This window comes from Phocoena sinus, chromosome 12 (assembly GCF_008692025.1).
Source record: "Phocoena sinus isolate mPhoSin1 chromosome 12, mPhoSin1.pri, whole genome shotgun sequence".
In the NCBI taxonomy this organism is placed as follows: Eukaryota; Metazoa; Chordata; class Mammalia; order Artiodactyla; family Phocoenidae; genus Phocoena; species Phocoena sinus.
In genome coordinates, this window is record NC_045774.1 from 24,964,820 (window position 1) to 24,987,726 (window position 22,907).

Sequence of the window (22,907 nt, forward strand, 5' to 3'; positions counted from 1 at the left end):
CCTCCAAATGAAACAGGGCAGGTTTTGCTGACAAAGTGTTACAAAGAACCCTTTGGATTTTCAGTGCTCTTTGAATTTTGGAATTCCAGATACAAGATTTTGGACCTATAATATTACTTTCCTTTTATGGGTCATTTGTAAGATCAGCACTCTGGGGAGTAACCTGTAGCAGACAAAATAAAAACCCAAACTGAAAAATCTGTCTAATTCTGCCCTAGCTGTTTTTGAAATATTTCCTATTTGCTAAGGATAAACTGTTGTTAAGATATTCTATCTGAGATATCTTGCGAATCACTTCTCAGATAGGTGCAGAATAGTGCGACCTCATGATTTTCATAAAGGAGGAAATTGGGGGTGCCAGGAGTGAGCCCCTGTGGTCTGTCCACAGCCTAAACAGCTTTATAGAGCTGATGCTATATATTTATAGCACTAAGTTCCTATTGATCAGAACCACCTTGTACAAAGAGAAAAACTTTGCCAGCTCTTCCCCCTATTCAACAACTTTGTTTCTCAGGTAAACACGGCTTGGAGCAAGAGTGGGAGTTAGGTCTCAGTGGTTGGTGTCTGATGAGAGTTCTCAGATGGGCTGGATGTTCATAGCCCTTCAGAGCACAAAGAAATATTGAATTAATCCTCAGTAACATCTGACCTCAAAACGGTACGACGGATACAGTAATAACCTGAACAATGTTCCCCTTTCACGTAATGTTTATTAACCGTTTAGTGCCAGAAGCTTTGAAACAATCCAAACTACAGTCGGTTTCTAAGTTCTCCTGGTCTGAATGGGCGGCGTGCTGTTCCCCACCCCGGTCTCCGCTCCCGGGGGTCCCAGCTCTTCCCGCAGGGCGCCAAGGGCGGCTCGGCCCTCCGCCGCGGGACCCCGGCCACCAGGGGGCGCTGCAGCCCCCTCTCCAGGGAGCGGCCAGCCAGCCCGGTGGGTGTTTCTCTCTCCCTCTCGCGCTCTCTCCTCCTGGCCTCACATCCGGGTCTGGAGCGCGGCAGCCGCTGTCAGTGTTGGTGCGGTCGCGTCGGGGGCCGGGCCGGGGCGCAGTAAATGGCGGCGGAGGGAGGCGGAGCGGCGGCCGCGCTCAGCCTGGAGCCCCCGAAACTTTAGGAGCCCCACAACTTTTCCGGGAAGTGCTGCCTCTCCGGGGGCGTGGACGGAAGGGGCAGGCGAGGCGGGAAGTCTGGGGGGAAGCGGCGGGGAGCCGGGGAGACTCGAACCCGCGGCGGGGGCGGTGGCGGAGTCCGCACGGGCCTCGCGCCGCCGCGGCCCCCGCCTCCTTCCCCGCGCCCTCCCCGCGGCCGCCGAGGCGGAGCCTCTTAGGCGGCGGCGCGCCGAGCCCAGTCGGGCCCCCTCCCCGCGACCTCCGGGCCCTGTGGCTCGGACGCCCCCGGCGCGCGCGCGCGCGCGCGAGGCCGGGGCTCCCCGCCGCTTCTGGGGCCAAGGAGGAGGCGGCCGGGCGGCGCGCAGTCCCCGCCGTTCCGGCGTCGCGGGGCCGGGCCCCGGGTGTTGCATGCGGGGCGGGGTGGCTGTGAGCGGAGGCGAAGATGGAAGGTTTAACGCTGAGCGATGCGGAGCAGAAATACTACTCGGATCTCTTCTCCTACTGCGACAGCGAGAGCACCAAGAAGGTGGCGGCCCACGGGCGGGTGCTGGAGCTGTTCCGGGCCGCACAGCTGCCTAACGACGTGGTCCACCAGGTAACGCCGCCGCCGTCCCCGTCCGCCGCGTCCGGGGGGTCGGCCGGCCGCCGAGGTGTCGCTTCCCGGCGGCTCGGGCCTCCAGCCGCCAGCCTCCTCGAGGTGGGAGTGGGCGCCGTTTCCAGAAGGGCCGGAGGTGGGCAGGTTTCCCTGGGTTTCTCCGCTGCGGACCGGGGCCGCAGGTGCCCGGAAGGCCCGGACTCGCGAGGGGAAGGGGGTCGCTCTTCGAGGACAAAAGTCATTCAAAGATACGATGGGGGTGGGGTTGGGGGGGGGGGTCTGTGTATTATCTCTGGAGAGCGTAAGTCCTGTATCTCTCGGCTGCCCCTCAGAATGTGTTTTTCAACACTGGAAGAGCAACTTCAGATGAAAGATCTTGGATTGTTAACCATGTCTTTGAATCCTAGATCCTGGTACCTACTTTTATATATTTTAAGGAAGCTCAATTCTTAGGGAGATTAAAAAATTAGAACTTTTAGCTAGTAGTTTGCAAGTAGCTATGAAAAGAACTTTATAGGATGCGTGGCTGATGTAAACTGGACAGTTTTTCGATTGGCATTCGATAGCACTTGGTGGAATTTGTGGATTGGGTTGGGAGGTAAGTATTGAGCAACTGGAAGTCAAAGGTGCATATTTGCCTCAATCTGTAGCCCTAGAGGAGCAAGCAGAGTAAGTTTTAAGCTTTCTTCATCACGTCTGCTTTTAAAATAGAAGGCTTCCTGGAAGTTCTCTCTAATATATGTGGTGAGCATTGATGTTACTCTGTGTTTAATGATGCAGAGCTGCTAGTGGAGAGTCTGTCTAAACAACATATCAGGAACAGGTTTTAAGCTTCATCTTTATGGTGATCCAAGCCAGTTATCCAGATCTCCAGAACTTAGAGCCACGTGCATAGGTATGATGTAGTGCACTGCAGAGAGCCCTGAATGAGGACTTTTCACACCTGGGTCCTTGACCGCACTCTGTTAACCCCCAGTGTGGCTTTGGGCCAAGCGCTCTCAACTCTTCAAGCGTAAGTGTGCTTCTAACAAAAATTCTGGGAAATATAAAAATGTCCCCAGGGCCTCTGTTTTAGAAGTTACCTGTGCACCAGCTATGACTAAATTGAATGAGTTCTCTCTTTTCGCATAATCTTGTTTGTTTTACGTTGCTTTTTAAAAATTTTGAGAGGAAAAGTTCGGTGTCTTACATACCAACAGCTAGGAGTCTCATATTCATTCTGCTGAAAACAAAGTAAGTATTTTACGCTCTGCTGGCCACATACAGTCTCTTTATGTATATTCTTTGTTTTCATTCTTACAGCCCTTTAAAAATGTAAAAATCATTCTTAGCTCAAGGGCATACAAAACGGGGTCCGCGGCTGTGCGGGTACTCTACGCTCCCCGTATGGCTTTGGAGTTACATTTATAGGAGTAGGTCTGGTCAGAACATGCTCATTAATGATTCTCCTCTTTTTGTAGAAATACTTTCAAGTCATTAAAAAAACTAAAATTAAGGGGAAACCTCCCGTGTTCTATTTGGCTTATTATGTCTGGGGTGGGGGGAGCTGAAATAAACTGACTTTCATATTTTTAAGAGTGCATGTTGTTAAAAAAAAAAAAAAAAGAGTGCATGAAGACTTTAAGACTTTATGTTATTCAGGATGCAAATTAGCATTAATTAACCTTTGCTTAAAATATGTTTAATCCAGTCCAAGTTATTTTCATGTTGTGCTCAATTTTATTAACACTCAAACATAAATTTCTGTTGCCTTTTTGTATAAAGAGAGAACTTAAATAGCGTAAATAGTTAAGGATTCAGTTACACGTTGGAAACTGGGAACTCCCTGAAGCAGAAGCAGAATTCTTATAGCTTTCTGGGTATTTTGCAGGCAGTTAACTTAAAAATTGGCCTAACACATAAAATGTGGAACAAAAGAGGAATATGGACAATTCCCTTATGGAAGTTCAGCATTGTCTGAAAACACAGCCCTCCCTTGCTTCCTAAGCGGGAAACATTTGGGGCAACTCACGCGTAATGTTTAGTTTTTACTTAGCACTGGGCGAGGCATTGCAGGGCATCAAAACAGGAGTAAGAAGTTCTCAAGGACCTTGTAAACTACAGGAATACACATGTGTAACATAAAGCAATGTGAATGCCCTAAGAGAGGATAAAGGAGGGTATGAGCAGGAAAGGCCTCTTGACTTAATTCAGGTGGACCTTATATTAGTGTGGAGGGATGAAGAGGACTTCCAGGCTGAGAAAAAACACGACCAAAGATGGAAAGTGTGGGAACGAGCCTTTGCAAGGACTAGCAGATAGATAGGTTTTGCTGAAGCTAGAGTATGTTTTGGGGATACTGGAACGTAGAGTCAGAAAGAGACCACGGTAGGAAAGATTCTAAAGAACAGGCAGATTTCATATTTCAGTAGGCAGTGGAGACTCAATGATAGTTTTCTTTGTTTGTTTTGTTTTTGTTTTCTTTTTTTTTGTGGTACGCGGGCCTCTCACTGTTGTGGCCTCTCGGGACCAGCCGCTCTGCGGCATGTGGGATCTTCCCGGACCGGGGCACGAACCCGTGAACCCGTGTCCCCTGCATCGGCAGGCGGACTTCCAACCACTGCACCACCAGGGAAGCCCCAATGATAGTTTTTGACTTTGAGTGAAGGAGAGAGTAGAGGGTGGGGAAGGAGGCTCGAGCAGTGATCCGGAATGGATGCTAGGTACTGGGCACCCAAATCAGGGTGACAGCAGTAGAACAGAAAGGAGGGGCTGGATGAACAGGTCTGTGTTATTGAAGGGCTGCTGGGTAGCCACAATGTGAGGTGCTTTGTGGGATAATGTTTCATTGAGACCAGATTATCAAGGCTGGGTGGAGAGCTTTGAACTAATTGTGAAGGTGGCAGGGAGCTGTAGATTTAAGAGAACTGACTTGTAAAAGCAGTGCTTTAGGAGGCATTTAGAAGATCAGAGCGTCTGGAAGTAGAGGAAAGAAACTGGAGACAAATTTGGGGACTGATTGTCTCGCACATACTGGGCTATGGGACTCAAATGTGGGAGTGGGGGACACTGTGGGGAGCGTGATTCTGCCCCTCAGGAGGCATTTGGAGACGGTTTTGCTTGTTGTAACTCAGGGAGAGGGAGCAGTTCTACTGGCCTCTAGTAGGTAGAAGCAGGAGCGCTGCTAAAACAGCCTGCAATGCACAGAACAGCCCCTACAGCAAACAATCACCTGCCCCAAAACGTCAGCAGTGCCGAGATTCAGAAAACCTGATGTGGACTCTTGTGGTGACAGTGGGACAGAAAATGAGGCTTCAAAATCTCATAAAGAGATTATGAAGGTAGACTTGATGGGCTTGGGTTGTCTGGTGATATTTTGATGAGAGAAGAGTAGGGCAAGTGTTACTGTCTGTTGGACACCACTCACAATTAGAAAAGAGGCAGGAAGAGGGCCTCATTTTAAAAAGTTGATAATGAGTTTGATTTCAGGCATTTTGAGACGGCAGTGCAAATCTCCAGGGGATAGTTGGAAATGTGTGATTTGTCCACCCTGAGTGCCGGTTATTACAGTGAAATTCATATGTTTGGGGTCTCTCCTCTTTATCACCTGAGTATCTTGGAGGTAGAGGCCAGACGGCTTCTCACACGGTAGGCATGCATTTATACATCAGGGCTTTGACTGATGTGGTAGTTTTCAGCATTTGTTAATAAAAGTCATGAGAAGGCTGAGTCATCTGGGGGAATGAGTATAGAGGACAAAGCACAGAGGGCCCAGAACTGAAGGAGGAAGGAGCTGGCGTTTATTGAGTGCCTGTTATGTTCTTTTACTGGGCAGATCATTTTCATGCAGGAGCTCACTTGATCCTTGTAAGAACCCTGAGAAGTGAGGAGTATTCTTGTTTATTAACTAGGAACTTGATAGGCAGAGAAGTTAAATAACTGGTTAGTTGTATACACTGATGTGTATAAAAATTGATGACTAATAAGAACCTACTGTATAAAAAAGTAAATAAAATTCAAAAATTCAAAACAAAACAAACAAAAATGACTAGTTAGTGAATAGAGTACTTCTCCTTTACCATTATTTCTTGCCACCTCTCAGCTCTTTCCTGCTTTTCACTGTTCATGTGATTGGTTTGCCCATAGTTCTTATGAAGAGTAGAGACTTAAAATTATTTGATTTTGAGTTATATGTGGATTTCTTCCTTTGCAAAATAAATAATTTTATGTATGACGATGTCTGGAAACACAGCCACTTACGAGAAATAGGAAGATTCTTGTAGTTGGTATCCTGAGTTTTACATTGCTACAACTGTCAAACATCTTGAGAAACGTTCATTACACTTGTTTTGGAGTACCAGAGTAAAACCTGTTCTGAGTTTAAGAGTTTGTTTTGGGGAGACAGTGTGTTAATAGCTAAAGCGAGTGAGCTAAAGCTTTATAGAATTATGCTCCACACCAGAGAGGAACAGGACGAGGGGGAGAAAAATCTGGTTCGTAGGATTTAGTCATGAGGAATTTTGCTGTCTGCTGAGCGAGAAGATATTCAGTGGCTTAAAAATAATCTTCTTCAGAATTATTTTGTTTTTTAAACATTAGGGAAGGTATGCTATTTACCACACTAATCAGTATGCTTTTCTAGCTTTTACTTAAAATTTCATCTTTGGGAAAAGCTTTAAAACTTCATACAGACTTTGAATGAATAAGAGCTTGATAAAAGGTTCTAGTACTAACTGTTCTTTTATTGAAGATTATAAGCAATGCATCCTATAAACGAGGCTGAGAAAATCTTTCAGTTCATTTGTGTTGAGCAATATCTTGGTAGAATATTTGAATAACACGTTAGTTTAATGGAGGAAAGGTGATGACAATGAAACATAAACCATTTTGTCTCTTGAAATTTGTTCAATTATGTGATCTACTCATTAGAGATAGGATTAGAATAGAGAAGCAGAGCCTCATTTATGCATTGAAAGTTACAAACTTAATACTTAATGAAATAAATGTCAGGTTTGTTGTTCTGGAGTAGTGATTTTGTCTGTTAGTTTGTAATCACTAAAAAAATTATAACAAACTATAAAAATAATCTTACCTTGAACAGACACTTTACTATACACAGTTGAAAAACATACTGTTTGTGAAAGAAGTCATACTTCATTGCTCTCTGTAGTGTCATATTTACTTAAAATTTTTTTCTTTCCTATATCATAATGTACTTTTAGTCTTCTGGCCAGAGTTAGAGTCTTAGTATCTTGAGAATTCGAGCTAGGCATTTTGACAGAGCTCTAAAAGAGTGTGAGAAGTTGATGTAAGGAGAACTAAACATGGAAGGCAAGTTCCAGCCCTGACCTTGAACAAATCACTTTAATGCCTGGATTTTAGTTCTCACCATGGAAATGATTGAATTGGGGTTTTCAAAGGAGAGGTTACAGTGTAGGGATGGCCACTCTGTCCAGCCACATCCTCGAGAAAGTAGCCACACAGACTTGAAATTAGTTGATATGCTATTTTGAAAAGTGGAATTGATTTCTTTTACACACTTTGGGAGATTTGAAGAGGAGAATCTTGCCTAGAATGCTGAAGTGAGTATATATATAAGAGGGAACTGATGAAAGTGTTTTAATGTCCGTGGTACTTAGTTCTTCACAGTGTCTGGCCAGTGGAAATTTGAAATGGGTAAGACTTGGCATTTCTGATGTTTTCCCTGATACATGTTTCATTTTCTGTAGCCTTTCCTGTGATAGATGCATCTTGATTTGTCATTTCCCTCTGCCTCTATGTAAGGAATTTATGGTTGATGGGTTGCGTATATAGGCATGACATAAAAATCAGGTTGTAATAATTTTGCTTCAGAAATCTTTTCTTTAAGTTCATACCATATACCAAATTTTATTGCAGTTTGATAAATTATAGGACTTAAAAGTCTTAAAACCACATCTCTTCATTTTGTTTTAAGAGTTGACTCTGTGGAATTTGAGCCTCTTTTGTTAAATGATGAAGACACAATTTATTAGACTGTATTTCCGTCTAACCTCTTTTTCGGTTGTGGATTCCTTTGAGATTCCTGTTGCACACCTAAGTGTCCATCAACAGATGAATGGATAAAGAAGATGTGGCACATATATATAATGGAATATTACTCAGCCATAAAAAGAAACGAAATTGAGTTATTTGTAGTGAGGCAGGTGGACCTAGAGTCTGTTATACAGAGTGAAGTAAGTCAGAAAGAGAAAAACAAATAACCTATGCTAACACATATATATGGAATCTAAAAAAAAAAAATGGTTATGAAGAACCTAGGGGCAGGACAGGAATAAAGACGCAGACATAGAGAATGGACTTGAGGACACAGGGAGGGGGAAGGGTAAGTTGGGACGAAGTGAGAGAGTGGCACGGACATATATACACTACCAAACGTAAAATAGATAGCTAGTGGGAAGCATAGCACAGGGAGCATAGCACAGGGAGATCAGCTCGGTGTTTGTGTCCACCTAGAGGGGTGGGATAGGGAGGATGGGAGGGAGACACAAGAGGGAGGAGATATGGGGATATATATATATATGTATAAGCTGATTCACTTTGTTATACAGCAGCAACCAACCACTGCAAAGCAATTATACTCAATAAAGATGTTAAAAAAAAAGAGAGATTCCTGTTGCACATGCTGGACATCTGCTTAGAAAAACATAGTTACACAAAAATTTGCATATAATTCGAGATAGCCAGCCTTCCCCCAACCTAGGTCAAGCTCATCCCATGGACCTCTACATTAAGACAGTTTTAAGGAAGAGCAGGCAGACCTGGGAAAGCTGAACATAGGTCTTTCTTAAGTCAGTTTTGTATACTTTCAGGAAATATTTCTTCATGGCTACTATTTATACTCAGGGTGTGTATGCAGTGGTGAAAACTCAGAAATCTTCCCTGCCTTCATGGATTATAACTTGTGGTAATGTTAAAAACGAAAAGAACTGTATTAATGGGGAATCATGGGAGGCTATGTGGACCTACTTAGGTATAAGGGAAGGCCTCTCTGAGGAGACGGGGACGTGGTAAGGGAGTGAGAATGAGATGTTTCACATAGAAGGAATGAGCACTCAAAGGGCCTGAAGAGCATGTGAAGAGCTCTGTGTGTTTGAGGAGATGAAAAGCTGGAGCATTATGGACAAGAGGGGAGAATGGCAGGGGCCACATGCTGCGGGGCCTTGTACACAGGGATAAAGAGTTTGGGTTATGAAAGACTGGAAGTTTATATTCAGGGGAGTGGCAGCATCCAGAGTATATTTATCAAAGGTTACCCTGCTGTGTAGAGAAGAGAACATTGGGGCAAGCAGAAACAGGTTGGCCACTGGATATGCAGTAGTTCAGGTAGGAGACCATGATGGCTTACGTTAGTGATGCGGTAGGTGGAGAGGAGTGGACATATTTGAGATATTTGTAGGTGGTAGAAATAGGAGGATGTGATAATGGATTGGATATGGAATATAACCGGGGGAAACATTCAGGGATGTTGCCGGAAGTCACCATTATTGGATGCCTGGAAGACGAATGGGTTTTTCAGGGTTTTTTGTTTTATTTGGGTGGAAGGTAATGGTGAATTTGGGAGTTTTCTTTTATCAATCGTAAGTTCTCAGAAGCCTGTGAGATTGTTAAGAAGGCCTCTATCAGAGAGGATCATCAAATCTTGAGGAACTCAGAGATATTTTGGCTTGGAGATGTCAGTTTGAAGCTTATCAGTGTGTTAGTGATATTCAAAGCCATGCAAATAGGTGAAATCACTGAAGAAGAGACTATAGGGAGGAGAGACGGATTGGTTAGAAATAGAAACCTGAGGAACACAGCACATTTCTAAGTTGGGTAAACTGGAAGCCCTCTAGGAAGGAAGCTAAGAAGGGCAGCCCGAGTGGTTGTAGGGAAATTGGGAATATATATTGGATCATGTCGTGGATACCAAGTAATGCAAGTATTTGAAGAAAGGGATACTTAACTATTGAGTTTGGCTGAGAGGTTGAGAAGATATGGGCAGAAATATGGCTGTTGGATTTGGCAACCTAAAGGTCATCAGTGACCATAATGAGCCAGTGTCATAGACTGGTAGAGGTGGAAGCCAGATTTGAGTGACTTGAGGGATACACAGTGGCCCAGGAACTAGAAATTGGGTTTAAAGAAGTTAAAGGAAACAGACATGGGGCCAAAGCAGAAGTATGAGGATGTGAAGGAAGTCTTTGATTTTTTGAGTATATAAGAAGTATTGCAGCATGGTTTTAGTTGTTAGGATTACTAAGGGAAGGAAGGAAGATGAGGAGAGAAGTCCTTGAGAAAGCAAGAATGGTCTAGGATCCTGATGGCACAGGACAGCAGTTCTTTGATAGGAAACGGATAACTTCCACAATTTCAAAAGGAGGAGAGAAAGGGAAAAAATAATCTAGTCACAGTAGCATCAAAAAGAATAAAATACTTAGGAATAAACTTAACAAAAAAAGAGCACCAAGATGTTTATATTACAAAACATTACTGAGAGAAATTAAGTACGGTTTGTTTTTTTTTTTGGCTGCACCGTGCAGCCTGTGGTATCCTAGTTCCCCGACCAGAGATTGAACCCAGGCCCTCGGCAGTGAGAGCGTGGAGTCCCAACCACTGGACCACCAGGGAATTCCCCTAAATAAAGATTTTTTTTTTTTAAATAAATGGATATATAGTCTGTATTCATAGATTGGAAGATAGAATGTTAAGATGGCAGTTCCCCAAATTGATCTATAGATTCAGTAAAATACCTGTCAAAATTCCAGTAGACTCTTGTAGAAATTGTCAAGCTGATCCTAAAATTTATAAGGAAATGGCAGAGGATCTAGAATAGCCAAAGCATTTTTGAAAACAAAATAGGAGACTTACCCTAATTTAAAACTTATCTACAGTGATCAAGACAGTGTGATTGGCATAAGGATAACCATTATAGGTCAGTGGAACAGAATTGAAAGTCCAGAAATTAACCCTTATATTTATGATCACTTGGTTTTTGAAAAAGTGCCAGAACAGTTCAATGGGGAAGGGATAGTCTTTTCAACAAATGGTGCTGGGACAATTGGATGTTGGTATGTTTAAAAAAATGGATTTAGGGCTTCCCTGGTGGCGCAGTGGTTGAGAGTCCGCCTGCTGATGCAGGGGACATGGGTTCGTGCCCCGGTCCGGGAAGATCCCACATGCCGCGGAGCGGCTGGGCCCGTGAGCCATGGCCGCTGGGCCTGCGCATCCGGAGCCTGTGTGCTCCGCAACGGGAGAGGCCACAACAGTGAGAGGCCCGCGCGCTGCAAAAAAAAAAAAAAGGATTTAGACATACTGTTTTATATACTTCACACCGTACATGAAATTATCTCAAAATAAATCATAGACTTTGTAATTGGAAAACCTAAAGCTATAAAAATTCTAAATATTACATAGGAGAAAATCTTTGTGACCCTGTGTTAGGCAGAGTTCTTAGATATGGCACCAAATGCATGGATCATTAAAAAACTGATAAATTGGACTTCTTTAATGAAGTTTTAGAACTTTTTACACTTCAGAAGATACTTAAGAATAAAAAGACAAGCCACAGACTCTCAGAAAATATTTGAATATTACAAACTTGGTAAAGGTCTTTAATCTAGAATATATAAAGAAATCTTACAACTCAGTTATGCAGAAAAAAACCCAATTAAAAAATGGGCAAAAGACTTTAATAGGTATTTCACCAAAGAAGATATTATAAATGGCCAATAAACATATGAAATGATGTTCAACATCATTAGTCATTAAGGAAATGCAAGTTAAATCACAATGATATATTGTAACACACCCACTTAAACAGCTGTAATTTAAAACTGACATTACCTATTACTGGTATTGTGGAGAAACTGGAATCCTATACACTGCTCTTGGAAAGGTAAATGGTACAGCCATTTTGGAAAAGTTTGGCTTTTTCTTAAAAAGTTAAACATATGCTTACCATACAAACCAGCAGTTCCGCGCTTAGGAATCTATCCAACAGAAACGAAGATGTGTGCACACAAAGAATTGTAAATGTCCATTTTAGCAGTATTATTCACAATAGTCAAAAATTGGAAAGCAATCCAAATGTCCCTCAAATGGTGATAAAATATGGTATATCCATACGATGGAATACTATTCTATAATAAGGAGGAACAAATTACTGGTAAATGCTACAACAAAGATGAATATCAGAAACCTGATAAGTGACAGAAGCCAAACAGAAAAGAGTACGTATTGTGTGGTTGCATTTATATCAAATGTCTAGAAAAGGCAAATCTATACAGAAAACAGAACAGTGGATACCTGAGGCCAGGGCAGGAGTGGAAACACTCTGGAGGAAAATTTTGGGGGTGATGTGATGGAAAAGTTCTAAGATTGGATTGTAGTGATGATGCACAACTCTATAAATTTTCTTAAAGCTCAGTGAATTGTACACTTACGGTTGAATTTTGTGATGTATAAATTATACCTCAGAGCTGTAAATTAAAACTTTAATAATTTGGAGAGTGAGGGGAATGCATGAAATAGTCATCTTGGAGAATGCGCAGGTGAGTGTGGTAGAGAATAAAGGACTCTGTGCTGTTTATATAATTTTAATTACAAAACCTCAGTGAAACTTAACGTAATCTGGCATTTGGTTACGCATTTGTGTTTTGAATATCATATGAAAGGTGATATATCAATAGATATTATGTATGGAAGAGATTGCCATATGAAGATTCATTACAACTGGGTATAAATAAGTACATTATTTAATAGATTAAGAAGGGGTTGAAAAAATTGTGATTTGGAATAATGGAAATATATATATATTTTTGAAGATTTAATATTTTTATTTATTTTGGCTGCGTTGGGTCTTTGTTGCTGTGTGTGGGCTCTCTCTAGTTGCGGCGAGCGGGGGCTACTCTTCGTTGCGGTGCGCGGGCTTCTTCTCGCAGTGGCTTCTCTTGTTGCGGAGCACGGGCTCTAGGCGCGTGGGTTTCAGTAGTTGTGGCGCGCGGGCTCTAGAGCGCAGGCTCAGTAGTTGTGGCTCATGGGCTTAGTTGCTCCACGGCATGGGGGATCTAAGCAAACCTGGGATTGAACCCATGTTCCTTGCACTGGCAGGCGATTCTTATCTACTGCGCCACCAGAGAAGTCCCTATATATTAATGTGCTCCTTTGGATAAAAAAAAGCGGCTAAGAGTGCTGATCTAAGAGTGATTATTGCTTCTTGTCTGTGGATTATGTAAAATGTTGTATGTGGAAATAGGAATATCTGTGTCCTTACGAAAAGAAATTATCGTCTAGAAACTATTCAAGAGTATTTTTGATTTTTCTTGTCTCATTTGTGACTAGAAGGATCAGAGGTTTGACTGCTTAAACTACAGTGTTTATTGGTATTGTATGTTATTAATAGTTGAGTTAGAAGAATTCATATTTTTTCTAAAGCACTTAATTATATTTCATAGAAAAGTATTTACTTACAACACCCTTGTAATTTTCTGCGTCAGCAAGTATTGAGTATGGTCAAAATTGCATAGACTTAGGAATGTGACAGTTCTAGATTTGAATCTCCACCTCAGTGCTTATTAACTTTCTTGCTCTGAGCAAGTAACTTAATTAACCCCCTTTGAAGACTCCCATTTCCTCATATGTAGGCTGAGGATGATACCAAATCCAAAAGTTTCGTAATACCACAGTGAAGTAACATGTAAACCTAGTGTAGTGCCTGGCTCTTAGAGGGTGATCAGAGAAGTTTTGTTCACTCGAGCTCTGCTCTATTAAGGAAAATTCATAATTTGTAGGATCTGGGCTTTAATGGTAGTAAAAATCTCCCCATTGTTCTTCAAACCTAGCTTTATACGTTTTGTTGCATTGAACTTACTACACTGCCCTCAATCCTTTGATCCTATCAATAATGCTTTGTGTTTCTCCCTTTCATGGTGTAATTAGAGGATTTTTACTCCTGAAGTGAAGTTTACCACCAAAATACTAAAATAAAGGATAATTCTGAGGTTCTGAGCCTACTTGGCTTGCAGAATGATGATAACCATTAATGGAAATAAAGAAGTGAGGAGGGGGGGCCTAGTTTAGTTGAAGGCAATGTGCTGAATTCGGATGTGCTGAGTGAGCACATCCATGTCATGTTCAGTCCATCTGGGCAGCAAGGTTTAGTGGGCATTTGAAAGCTTGAGAGCAGCAGCTGGGTGGCTTTAGAAGCTTGTGCAGACTTGGTGGTGGTTCCTGAATGAGGCTATTCAATAGAAATGAGGGATGCAAACTTAACTTAGTGTATTTGAAATGTCCTTTCAGAGTAGATGGTAAATTGCACCTTTGTTTAGAGATTTAGGTATTCTCACTTACGGCTTCAGAAATTTTCTGAAACTCTCTTGAGACTGTTAGGAAGGCAGGGTGGATGAGGAAGTGTAACGTCTCTTTACCTGAACTTAGTCCAGCCTCCAAAGAATTGAACCATGGTTGTTAAACCCAAAAGGCATTTGCACATTTAAAGTAAGAGGTCTTAGCTGTTTGCAAGCAACCTCCAAGGCAAAGAAATTGCATTTAGCTGAGGAATGCGCCTCAGAGCTAGAACAGACTAGCCTACCCTTTCCCATCAGCATCTCGTTGCTTCTCATTTAACACAAGATCTCTTTTCATCTTTATAAGTCTGACAGATATTGTTATCCCCATTTAATTAATAAGAAATTGAATGCTCTCATGATCCTCAACAATTAGTAGATGTGTGGAAAAATTCCTTGAGGGTGAGTTATCCTGGAGCATTGCTGTACCATTTCTTCAGGGATGGTTCTGTTGAATTCTGCTTTCCATATATTCAGAGTACTTTCTTCTATTTAATATCTTACAATTACATCATTCATTAATTCAACAAATATTATTAAACATCTATTATGCATCAGGGTATGCACCAGCGGCATGGAGTATGCAGAGGTGAATGGAGGAGACATGGTTCCTGCTCTTCTGGAAAACTTAAATCTTTCTCCTAAGCTCCAAGAACCTAGCAGGGGGTCACTGTTCCTATCTGGTCACAACTATATCTCTGGCACATTGTTCGTAGTTAACATTTGTTGAGTGTTGAATGAGTGATCATGGATTTATCCTTTTTTTCCCCCCAAATATATTTGCTTGTCACTAGCTTGAATATATATTGCACCCAATTCAAATAATAATAGTAATAATAAATGCTGGTGTACTGCCTACTGTATGTCAGGTACTGTTTGCACCCCTTTACAAATATTAATTTGTGAAGTGGGTACAGTTTACTATCCCTGCTTTTAAAATGAAGATAAAGAAAGGACAAGTAGCTTATTACAAGGTCACACAGCTCGAAAATGGTAGAGCTTAGATTTAAGTAGTCCTTTTCTTAACCACTTTGCTCTACTTCCTAAACATTGTATGATTAAATACTTATTATCCCACTTCCATGCTCATATCTTTACCGTCTACTATATCTCTCAATATTCTAAATTCCCCAATTTCTTCTTTAGAGTTACTTAACATTTACAGATCACGCTGAGGTCCTCACACCAGCTTGTGGAGTGCCTGTACTGCTGTGAGTCTTGTTAGGTTCTAAGAGTTATTATAACAAGTCCGGTTTATCCATGTCTTTCAGCAGCGTGTCTTGGGATAGTTTTGTAAATAAAACTTAAAAATAGGTCCTTCTGCTACATTTACTTAGATGCCATTGTTTATTTTTGGTAGTTTGCTGAGTAAATTAATAATTTTATTGAAATAAAGGGATAAAATTTTAAACTGTTTTTATATAGAATACAAATAACACTCTACAACACAAATAACGTTCTAAAAGATGGCTAAACAGAATACTTTTATCCGCCAAGGCCGACTTAGTCAGTGTCTCCTCTAGGAAATCTAGATAACATTAATTTGTTTGACTTTATGAGGACCTGCTTCTCCAGAGGACTGAAACTTAGGAGAGGGTCCTTGGTAACCTGGTTTGGCTCTCCTTAGCATAGGAGTGGCAGTTTACGCCATAGGTATAAATAAGATCAGCCAGGATGAACTTGTGGAGTTAAAGGAAGGAGAGAGCAAAAGGAAGCCTGAGGTAGTAGCTGCCTGAGGCATTGGAGGGAAAGCAGAGAAACAAAGAAAGGAAGGAGAGTTGTGGAAAGAGTCATCTGTCACGTGCTACCAAACTCAATATTGGGTTTCATGGAGGCATGAGTGGAAGTCGGATTGCTTCCTGACAAGTTGGTACATTACTCTTTCAAAAATGTGTTCTAATTTAGACTTTGAACTAATTCATACTTGGTTTTTCTTTTACATTCTCTACGCTGTTACTGAGGTTTTATTTATTCAGTATTTTTCCTTAGGATCCAGAGCATATCCTTCTCTTAATGAGTTTTCTATATTGAGATATTTGCAAACTAACTCATTTTTTATAGTCCTTTAGTTTCCTTCAAAAATTTTATCCCAGATGTGATAAAAAAATCTGAATCATCAAGGAAAATCTTGATGTTCATAAAAGACAATGTTGTACTGTTTTCATGGAATTAGAAAGAAAACGGAAAACCCCGAATGAAGTTTTTGGCCAAACCAATGGTTTGACATCCTGCTTCTTTGAACTTTCCCCTAATCCTCTCTACCAGATAACCCCCTTTCTGTAATCTTCCCATACTGTTGTATATGTTTGTACTTGTATGTACAACTTCTAGCTTCCTGTTCGTGTATGTTTGTTATCCTTGATAGGTGACAGGCAGTTTGAAGGCAAGCGTTAGCTTATTCTTGTTTTCCTCAGATCACTCTGCTTATGCTAGGCACCCAGATCTTATTGGACTGGTTAATTGGTGCTGCAGGGCTTCACTCTTCATCAGTACCTTGATGGGTACTAGCCTAACCTCATCATTTTGTCATACCACTTAAAAAATTCCAAACGACAGGGAATGAGCCTTTTTGAACAGTATGGAGCCTCTGAGACCTGATTATATAGATCTTTCAGTTAGACTGTGAATAAGCCAGTTAATATTAATACTTTTGAAGTTGTTCAGGTGGCTTTAGTCAGATATGGTGAGCATGCATATTAATAACTGTTCTTTAAACCATTGTACCTCAAGGATGTTCTTTTAATTTTTTATTTTTAAAGATACCATAGTTTACTTTAGTAATAAACTCACATGAGATTCTCTGCCTTTCGGAAGTATAATTTCTAATTCTTGAACATGACAACGAGCAAATAGTGGTAGATAAGTAATCTAAATAAGGAAACAGGTCAGTAGTTTCTCATTTAATTTAGTTGACTCTTTTGGAGGAAAGCATAGCATTCTCGTAAAATGCATGGCAATAGGGAGAGCATATCAAATCTGAGCAGTCATGCTTACCCAGCTTTAAAAGTTATCTACCAACTCACTCCCACTTCTCACAATCTTGTTTCTGATTATTCTTCTAACGTGGACTTTGTGTTCTAGCAGATCTGTTTTCTGTTTCTCACAGTTACTTGTTAGGTTTTTTTTCCTCATCATGTTAACTTTCTTCATCTGCGGTACCCTCCCCCGGCTTCCATCCTCCCCCTTTTATTAAAAACGTGCCTTAGTTTTTATATGTTTGGAAATGTCATTTGAACAACCTTACCTTCTCTCTGACTCTCATTTGCCTCCTGCCTATCCTTCTGTATGTGTTTTGCACTGTTACTGCTTTTTGTTCGTTTATGTCATTGCTTGACTGCTTTTCCAGGATATTTACATCCCAACAATATTATAAGTAAATATTATAAGTAAACCGTAAATAACATTCAGGTTTCTTTTCTTTCATGACCTCATGATTATCTAGAGCAGCAAAAGCACATAGTAGATGTTTATAAAACAGAGCTAACTATTTAGGGAAGCCAGTTGCTTAGCTCTGCTATTGCTGTGCATATATGGATGTGATTGGGGTGACGAATTAAGGCACTTCTGGGGTCCTCACCCAGGAAAGTAAAAAGTGCGGGTGGTGAAGCTTGCAGCCTTGGATGTTCCACTGCTAGTGCTATGGGTACTCTCTCCCCACCCCAGTCAGTATTCTGGGCATGAGAAGAGAAGGAGGCAGCAAGAACAGGAACAAATAGCACAGAATTCTCGGAGTTTTGACTTTGCAGCTTTGCTGACCAACATTGCCAGTTCCCTCTCCTTCCCTTTCAGAATGCTTTTTTCCCTATTCTTTTTTTTTTTTAATAGCAGAATGTAAGAAGTTTAAAAGAAACAAAATAGGAATTTATTGGCAACTAAAATAAATCATGGTGGAATCTTGGCACTGTTGCTTATATTTTCTTTATAAAATATAATAAAGCACAGCTTCTGTCCAGTTCCAGTGTACCTGGCTGAAAGGAGAAGACCACAAATCCATTTAGAGGGAGGGTGCTGGGTACACTCACATGATATCACACAGCGATTGCACATTCCCTAACACAGGCCATTGAGATTTGTGTCATGTCAGAATTACAGATTATACTACTTGTCACGGTCAATGTAAATCTCACAGGAATAGTAGAAACTACTGATGTTAACCTTTGAAATCTAAGAACTGTATTCTGTGCCTGCCTTCAGGAAGCTGAGGATTTAATAACCAGAGGAAAGGAATTTATAGTTAGGTTTTCTATTACTACCCACAATTTAAAACTTGTAGAGATAGAAATCTTTTACTTCCCTAATCACATTTCTGTAGATTACCCCTAAGACTTGTTTCTGGAGTGAATCCAAACTTGTGTTTCTCACACTTAACAAAGGGAAAAAACAGAATTGTCAAAGTTACTAATTGTATAATGGTTATTTTCTAATAGTGTTCCTTTTTGCTTCCTGTGTTATTTGACTGTACACCCATCTATCTGCCTTCCTATTTTTCTTTTACTGCCAAGTAACAAATGACCCAGATTTCTTCTCTGCTGTCTGTACTAGTAGCCTGACTTTTTTCTGTTCCTCCTACCCTACCCTACCCCTTAAAAAAAAAAAAGAAAAAAAAAGATATTCTTAAGGTTCACCTTTATCCTAGCCACCAAGTCCAGTAATATTTTCTTAGGTTTCATTCTGTTTTATCATCTCCCTTGTAATTGATACTGAATTAATTCTTGGTGGATTTTATCTCTTCTTTTTGTTCTCTGTGATGCTAAATTATTATGTTATTTTATATCTTTAAGCATCCTGTCTTCCTACTGTGTCTTTCTCTTGTGTAGAGTCGGCTTTGACCCCTTTTCTTACATTCAGCCTACAAAGTCCTTGAGATTTTCTTTCTCTGAAAAATCTCAGTCAATCATCCTTTTCTGTCCTTTGCATTAATTATTTTCTGAGCTCTATGTTATTGCTACACTACTGCAGTAGCCTCCTAAGTCTTAACTAGGTTTTCTGTAATTGCTAAAGAACAAAAAAGCGAATTTCTAAAAACTTGTATGATACTCTTCAGAAGTGCTCAGTAAAGATTAGTCTGGCATTTAGAACCCTCTCCATCTAGTTTGGTCCAGTTTACTACCTAACCACACTACAATCCCTACTTTGACCTGTTGGCACCCCCCCCCCCCAGTTCGAATGTCCATCTTGACTTACCCAACAACCTGTCCATTCTTTAACATCCAGGTTAGGCTTTTTTTTTTTTTTTTTCCCTAACAAATATTTCCAACCCATAGTAACTTCTCTCTGATTCTTACAGAAACAAGTATTAATTACATAGCACCTGCTATGGGTCAGGCATTGAACTATTTGGCATATGTTTAATTTTAAACTTAGAGAATATATATTATTTCCGTTTTATAACTGAGAAACCTGGGGCTCCAGAGGCTACATGCTTGACATAAGCTGGAATTCAGATCCAGCTCCATCAGATGGCAAAACTTGTGTTCAAAACACCAACCATTTCAGTGTATAAGATTACAGCCTTATATGATAGCTTATCTTTGTCATTTGTATGTTATGTTTTCAGCTAGGTTAGAAGTTTCTTAAGAATAGGGGATGTGTGTTAAAACTTTACATGCCTCCTAGGGCCTACTGTGTACTTTGAACATTGTGCGTACTTAAGAGGGGAGCATTTTGCTGAGGCTGAGGCATTTCTGTGGTGCTACTAATTATAACAGTGTGCCTACGTTTCTTGTTAGAGCATTCTCTAAAATGTTACGAGTGCAAGAAAGACTGCAGACATGGCTGCATACTGAATTAAAGGGAGGCAGTAGAGCAGCCTTATGATTTGTTTCCCAAAGTGTGGGCTATGTACCCAACAAATGCGAAAGCACATAGTGAGCTATTCCTTTTGAATTGTTTTTCAAATCTGATTAAGGAGAAAGTTTCGGTTTGTTACTTGTAAGTTTTTAACACCTTTCTAACACAGGTAACTCTCTTAATAAAGAACAGGTTTTTTTGCAGACAGTGGTATTTTGGCTGAAATTAAATGACAGTTTTGTTTTCATTGAATGTATTACTGTTTTTGTTATTTTCTAGTTATCTCAGGTGATACTTAATTTCCATTTATATAGTGATACATTTTCCTTCTAAAATAAATTTATTAAGTTTTTAAAATGTCTTGATTTAAAGAAGAAATATTAAGAACATAATAGCACAAGTGGCCCGTAGACATGGCAGAGCTTGTGATGGTGGTATGCAAGAATCTGAAGTTTGGGAAACGCATAATGGAAAAAGCCAGGCTTTGGAGTTTCTCAGAGTTGGGTTCATGTCTTGGCCCTGCTGATTTCTAGTCTGTGACCTTGGGCAAGGACTTTCTTTTTGCCTCACTGTTTTGATTTATAAAGTGAATGTAACAATGCTTCTTAAATTGTTTGAGGATTGTCTTAAATAAGTACTGGTATACCACTCAATAAATAGTAGCTTTTTCATCATCAATTTTGATAATTTGTTGTTTATTTCCTCATTTGGTCAACTAAAACTCTTTAATAGAATTTTAAAGATGCAGTTGAATTCTTAGTATTTTTGACCCTCAAGCAAGTATTTCACTGCCCTGGGCCTTAGTTTCTCTGGGCATTAGTTTTTTCATCTGCATATTGAGAATAACTTAGCACCTGTATAGGATTGTTTTGGGGACTAAATGAATTTGTAAGATAAGTAGAATACTACGGTGCCTGATATTTGGAGTAGTGCTATATAGCTATTAGTTATTACTATTATTATTTCCTTAGAAAAGATGTAGCTTTTTGGAAGAGCCTGAGGCTATCTTTCCTTTGTTCTTACCATCCTGAGTTGGGGATGGAAGGTGTTTTGTGATATTTGATATGTTCATTAAGATTTACTGAGTGTAAAGCATCTTGGTACTAGCATCATTGTAAACCAGCAAGGGAGAATAAGGAGGTCTTCAGCAAAACTACTCTGAGCCACCACCCAGTTATTACAGCATGCAGTTAAAGAAACTCAAAGGAAGACACATAAGCCCCGAAGGACTGAGGGGGTCTGATGTTGAATCATCATGAACTTCTGTATGTTATAGCATTTTCTAACTGAGTAAAATGCCATGGAACATTTGATATTGATATGTATACTTTATCAGCATTTTTTAAAGGCAGTACCATGGGTTCATATTAGTTGAATGGTTATATTTAGTACTATTTTTGTTCTTCAATTTTTATCTATTTTCTAAGATACACCTGGTTTCAGGACAAGTAGTGTTTGTTTTTTATTCTGTGCATTATGTTCCTAAATGTCGGTTATAAAACAAATGTGGTAAGCCAAGTCATTTTCCTATTTTTCTTGAGTAATTACACTGGTTCTCTTCCTATAAAAGGGAAAATTGACCTTAAGGCATAATAAAAAACTAGAGTCCAGAAAGTTTTTTGTTATCAAATATTTAATACAAAAATATGATAAAACACTCATTTACAAAGCGAAAGTACCGATGCTTGAATTTCACACCAGATATCTTTCCTTTGGAGGCAGATTTACAGAACAAAGTTTAGCAAGTGACTTAATTATTCCTACTTAAATCCCCAACACAGTGAAATTAATTCCTTATATTTTTTGCTCATCATAACAATTCATATTTAAATATGTATTTAAATATGTATCATTTTTAAAAGGGAGCACGTAACTAATAATCTATGTTTGGTACTTTGGCAGAAATAGATTTTTGAAAATCAGATGTTTTCAGAGGATAGTTTGTGTTGTGGTTACAGACTTCATATAAAATTTTCATTCAGAGAAATAATATTTTCACTAGAAGGGATCTTAGAGGTAGAATCTAACATTTGCCTTTTATTTACAAGGAAACAAAACATATTATGTAACTTATTCACATAGCAAACAGTTATCAAAACTTGATTCTGTGACCTAGTCGTCAAAACTAACAACTCTTGTTTTATGATGTAACATAGTAGAACTCTGGTATAGCACAGCTTATTATATGAATTTACCACTGGGAAAATGCGATTGCTATGAAATAATGTAGTGGTTAAGTGCATGGGTTTCAATCCAAGTTCTGTTGTTTGCTGTGTGTCCTTGAGCAAGCTCACCAGCATATCAGTTTTCTGTTTTGAAAGAAGTACCTACCTCATAAGGTTGTTAGGATGATTATGTTAGTTAATATGTTACTGAGCTTGGAACAGTGCTTGACACATTGTATATACACCATCAGTGTTAACTACCATCACAATCATCATTATTGTCATCCTCACCCTTTAATAACCTTCAATAGCCCATAGCACGGGTTAGAACATTATCCTAAGAGTGGGATAAATGGGTTTCTCTTTATCACAAGTAATAGAGGGACTTCCCTGGTGCTGCAGTGGTTAAGAATCAGCCTGCCAGTGCAGGGGACACGGCTTCAAGACCTGGTCCGGGAAGATCCCACATGCCGCGGAGCAACTAAGCCCGTGTGCCATAACTACTGAGCTGGCACGCCACAACTACTGGAGCCTGTGCTCTGCAACAAGAGAAGCCACTGCAATGAGGAGCCTGCGCACTGCAACGAAGAGTAGCACCCCTCCCCCCCAGCTCGTTGCAACTAGAGAAAGCCCACGCGCAGCAACAAAGACCCAACGCAGCCAAATATAAATAAATAAATTTGTAAACAAACAAAACAAGTAATAGATATTTCCCAGGCCTGTGTTTTACTGACAACTGGCCAATGATAGAGAAATATGTACAAGAAATTACATCACAACTGCTTAACCCTGTTCACTCTAACTCTACTCACTGAGTGCAGACACTTTAGAGCTCCACTCTATTCTGTGTACTTAGGGAAAGTCATGGGCTTCCAGTCCTCCCAGTAAAGGAGCTGGAGTGGTA

General features: G+C 40.3%; 1 protein-coding gene across 7 annotated transcripts in view; it reads left to right on the top strand.

The window, feature by feature from the left end:
* Positions 1–1,344: 1,344 nt before the first annotated feature.
* REPS1 (RALBP1 associated Eps domain containing 1) overlaps positions 1,345–22,907 on the top strand; it is a 73,216-nt gene continuing 51,653 nt past the window's right edge. For 4 of the 7 annotated variants that reach the window (XM_032651278.1, XM_032651279.1, XM_032651282.1 and 1 more), the window contains exon 1: positions 1,519–1,704. In XM_032651278.1, coding sequence (XP_032507169.1) covers positions 1,552–1,704 — 153 coding nt within the window. In that variant the 5' untranslated portion in view covers positions 1,519–1,551. Of the gene's footprint in view, positions 1,705–22,907 lie in introns of all 7 variants that reach the window. The other 3 variants (XM_032651280.1, XM_032651281.1, XM_032651283.1) reach the window with 2 other exon arrangements.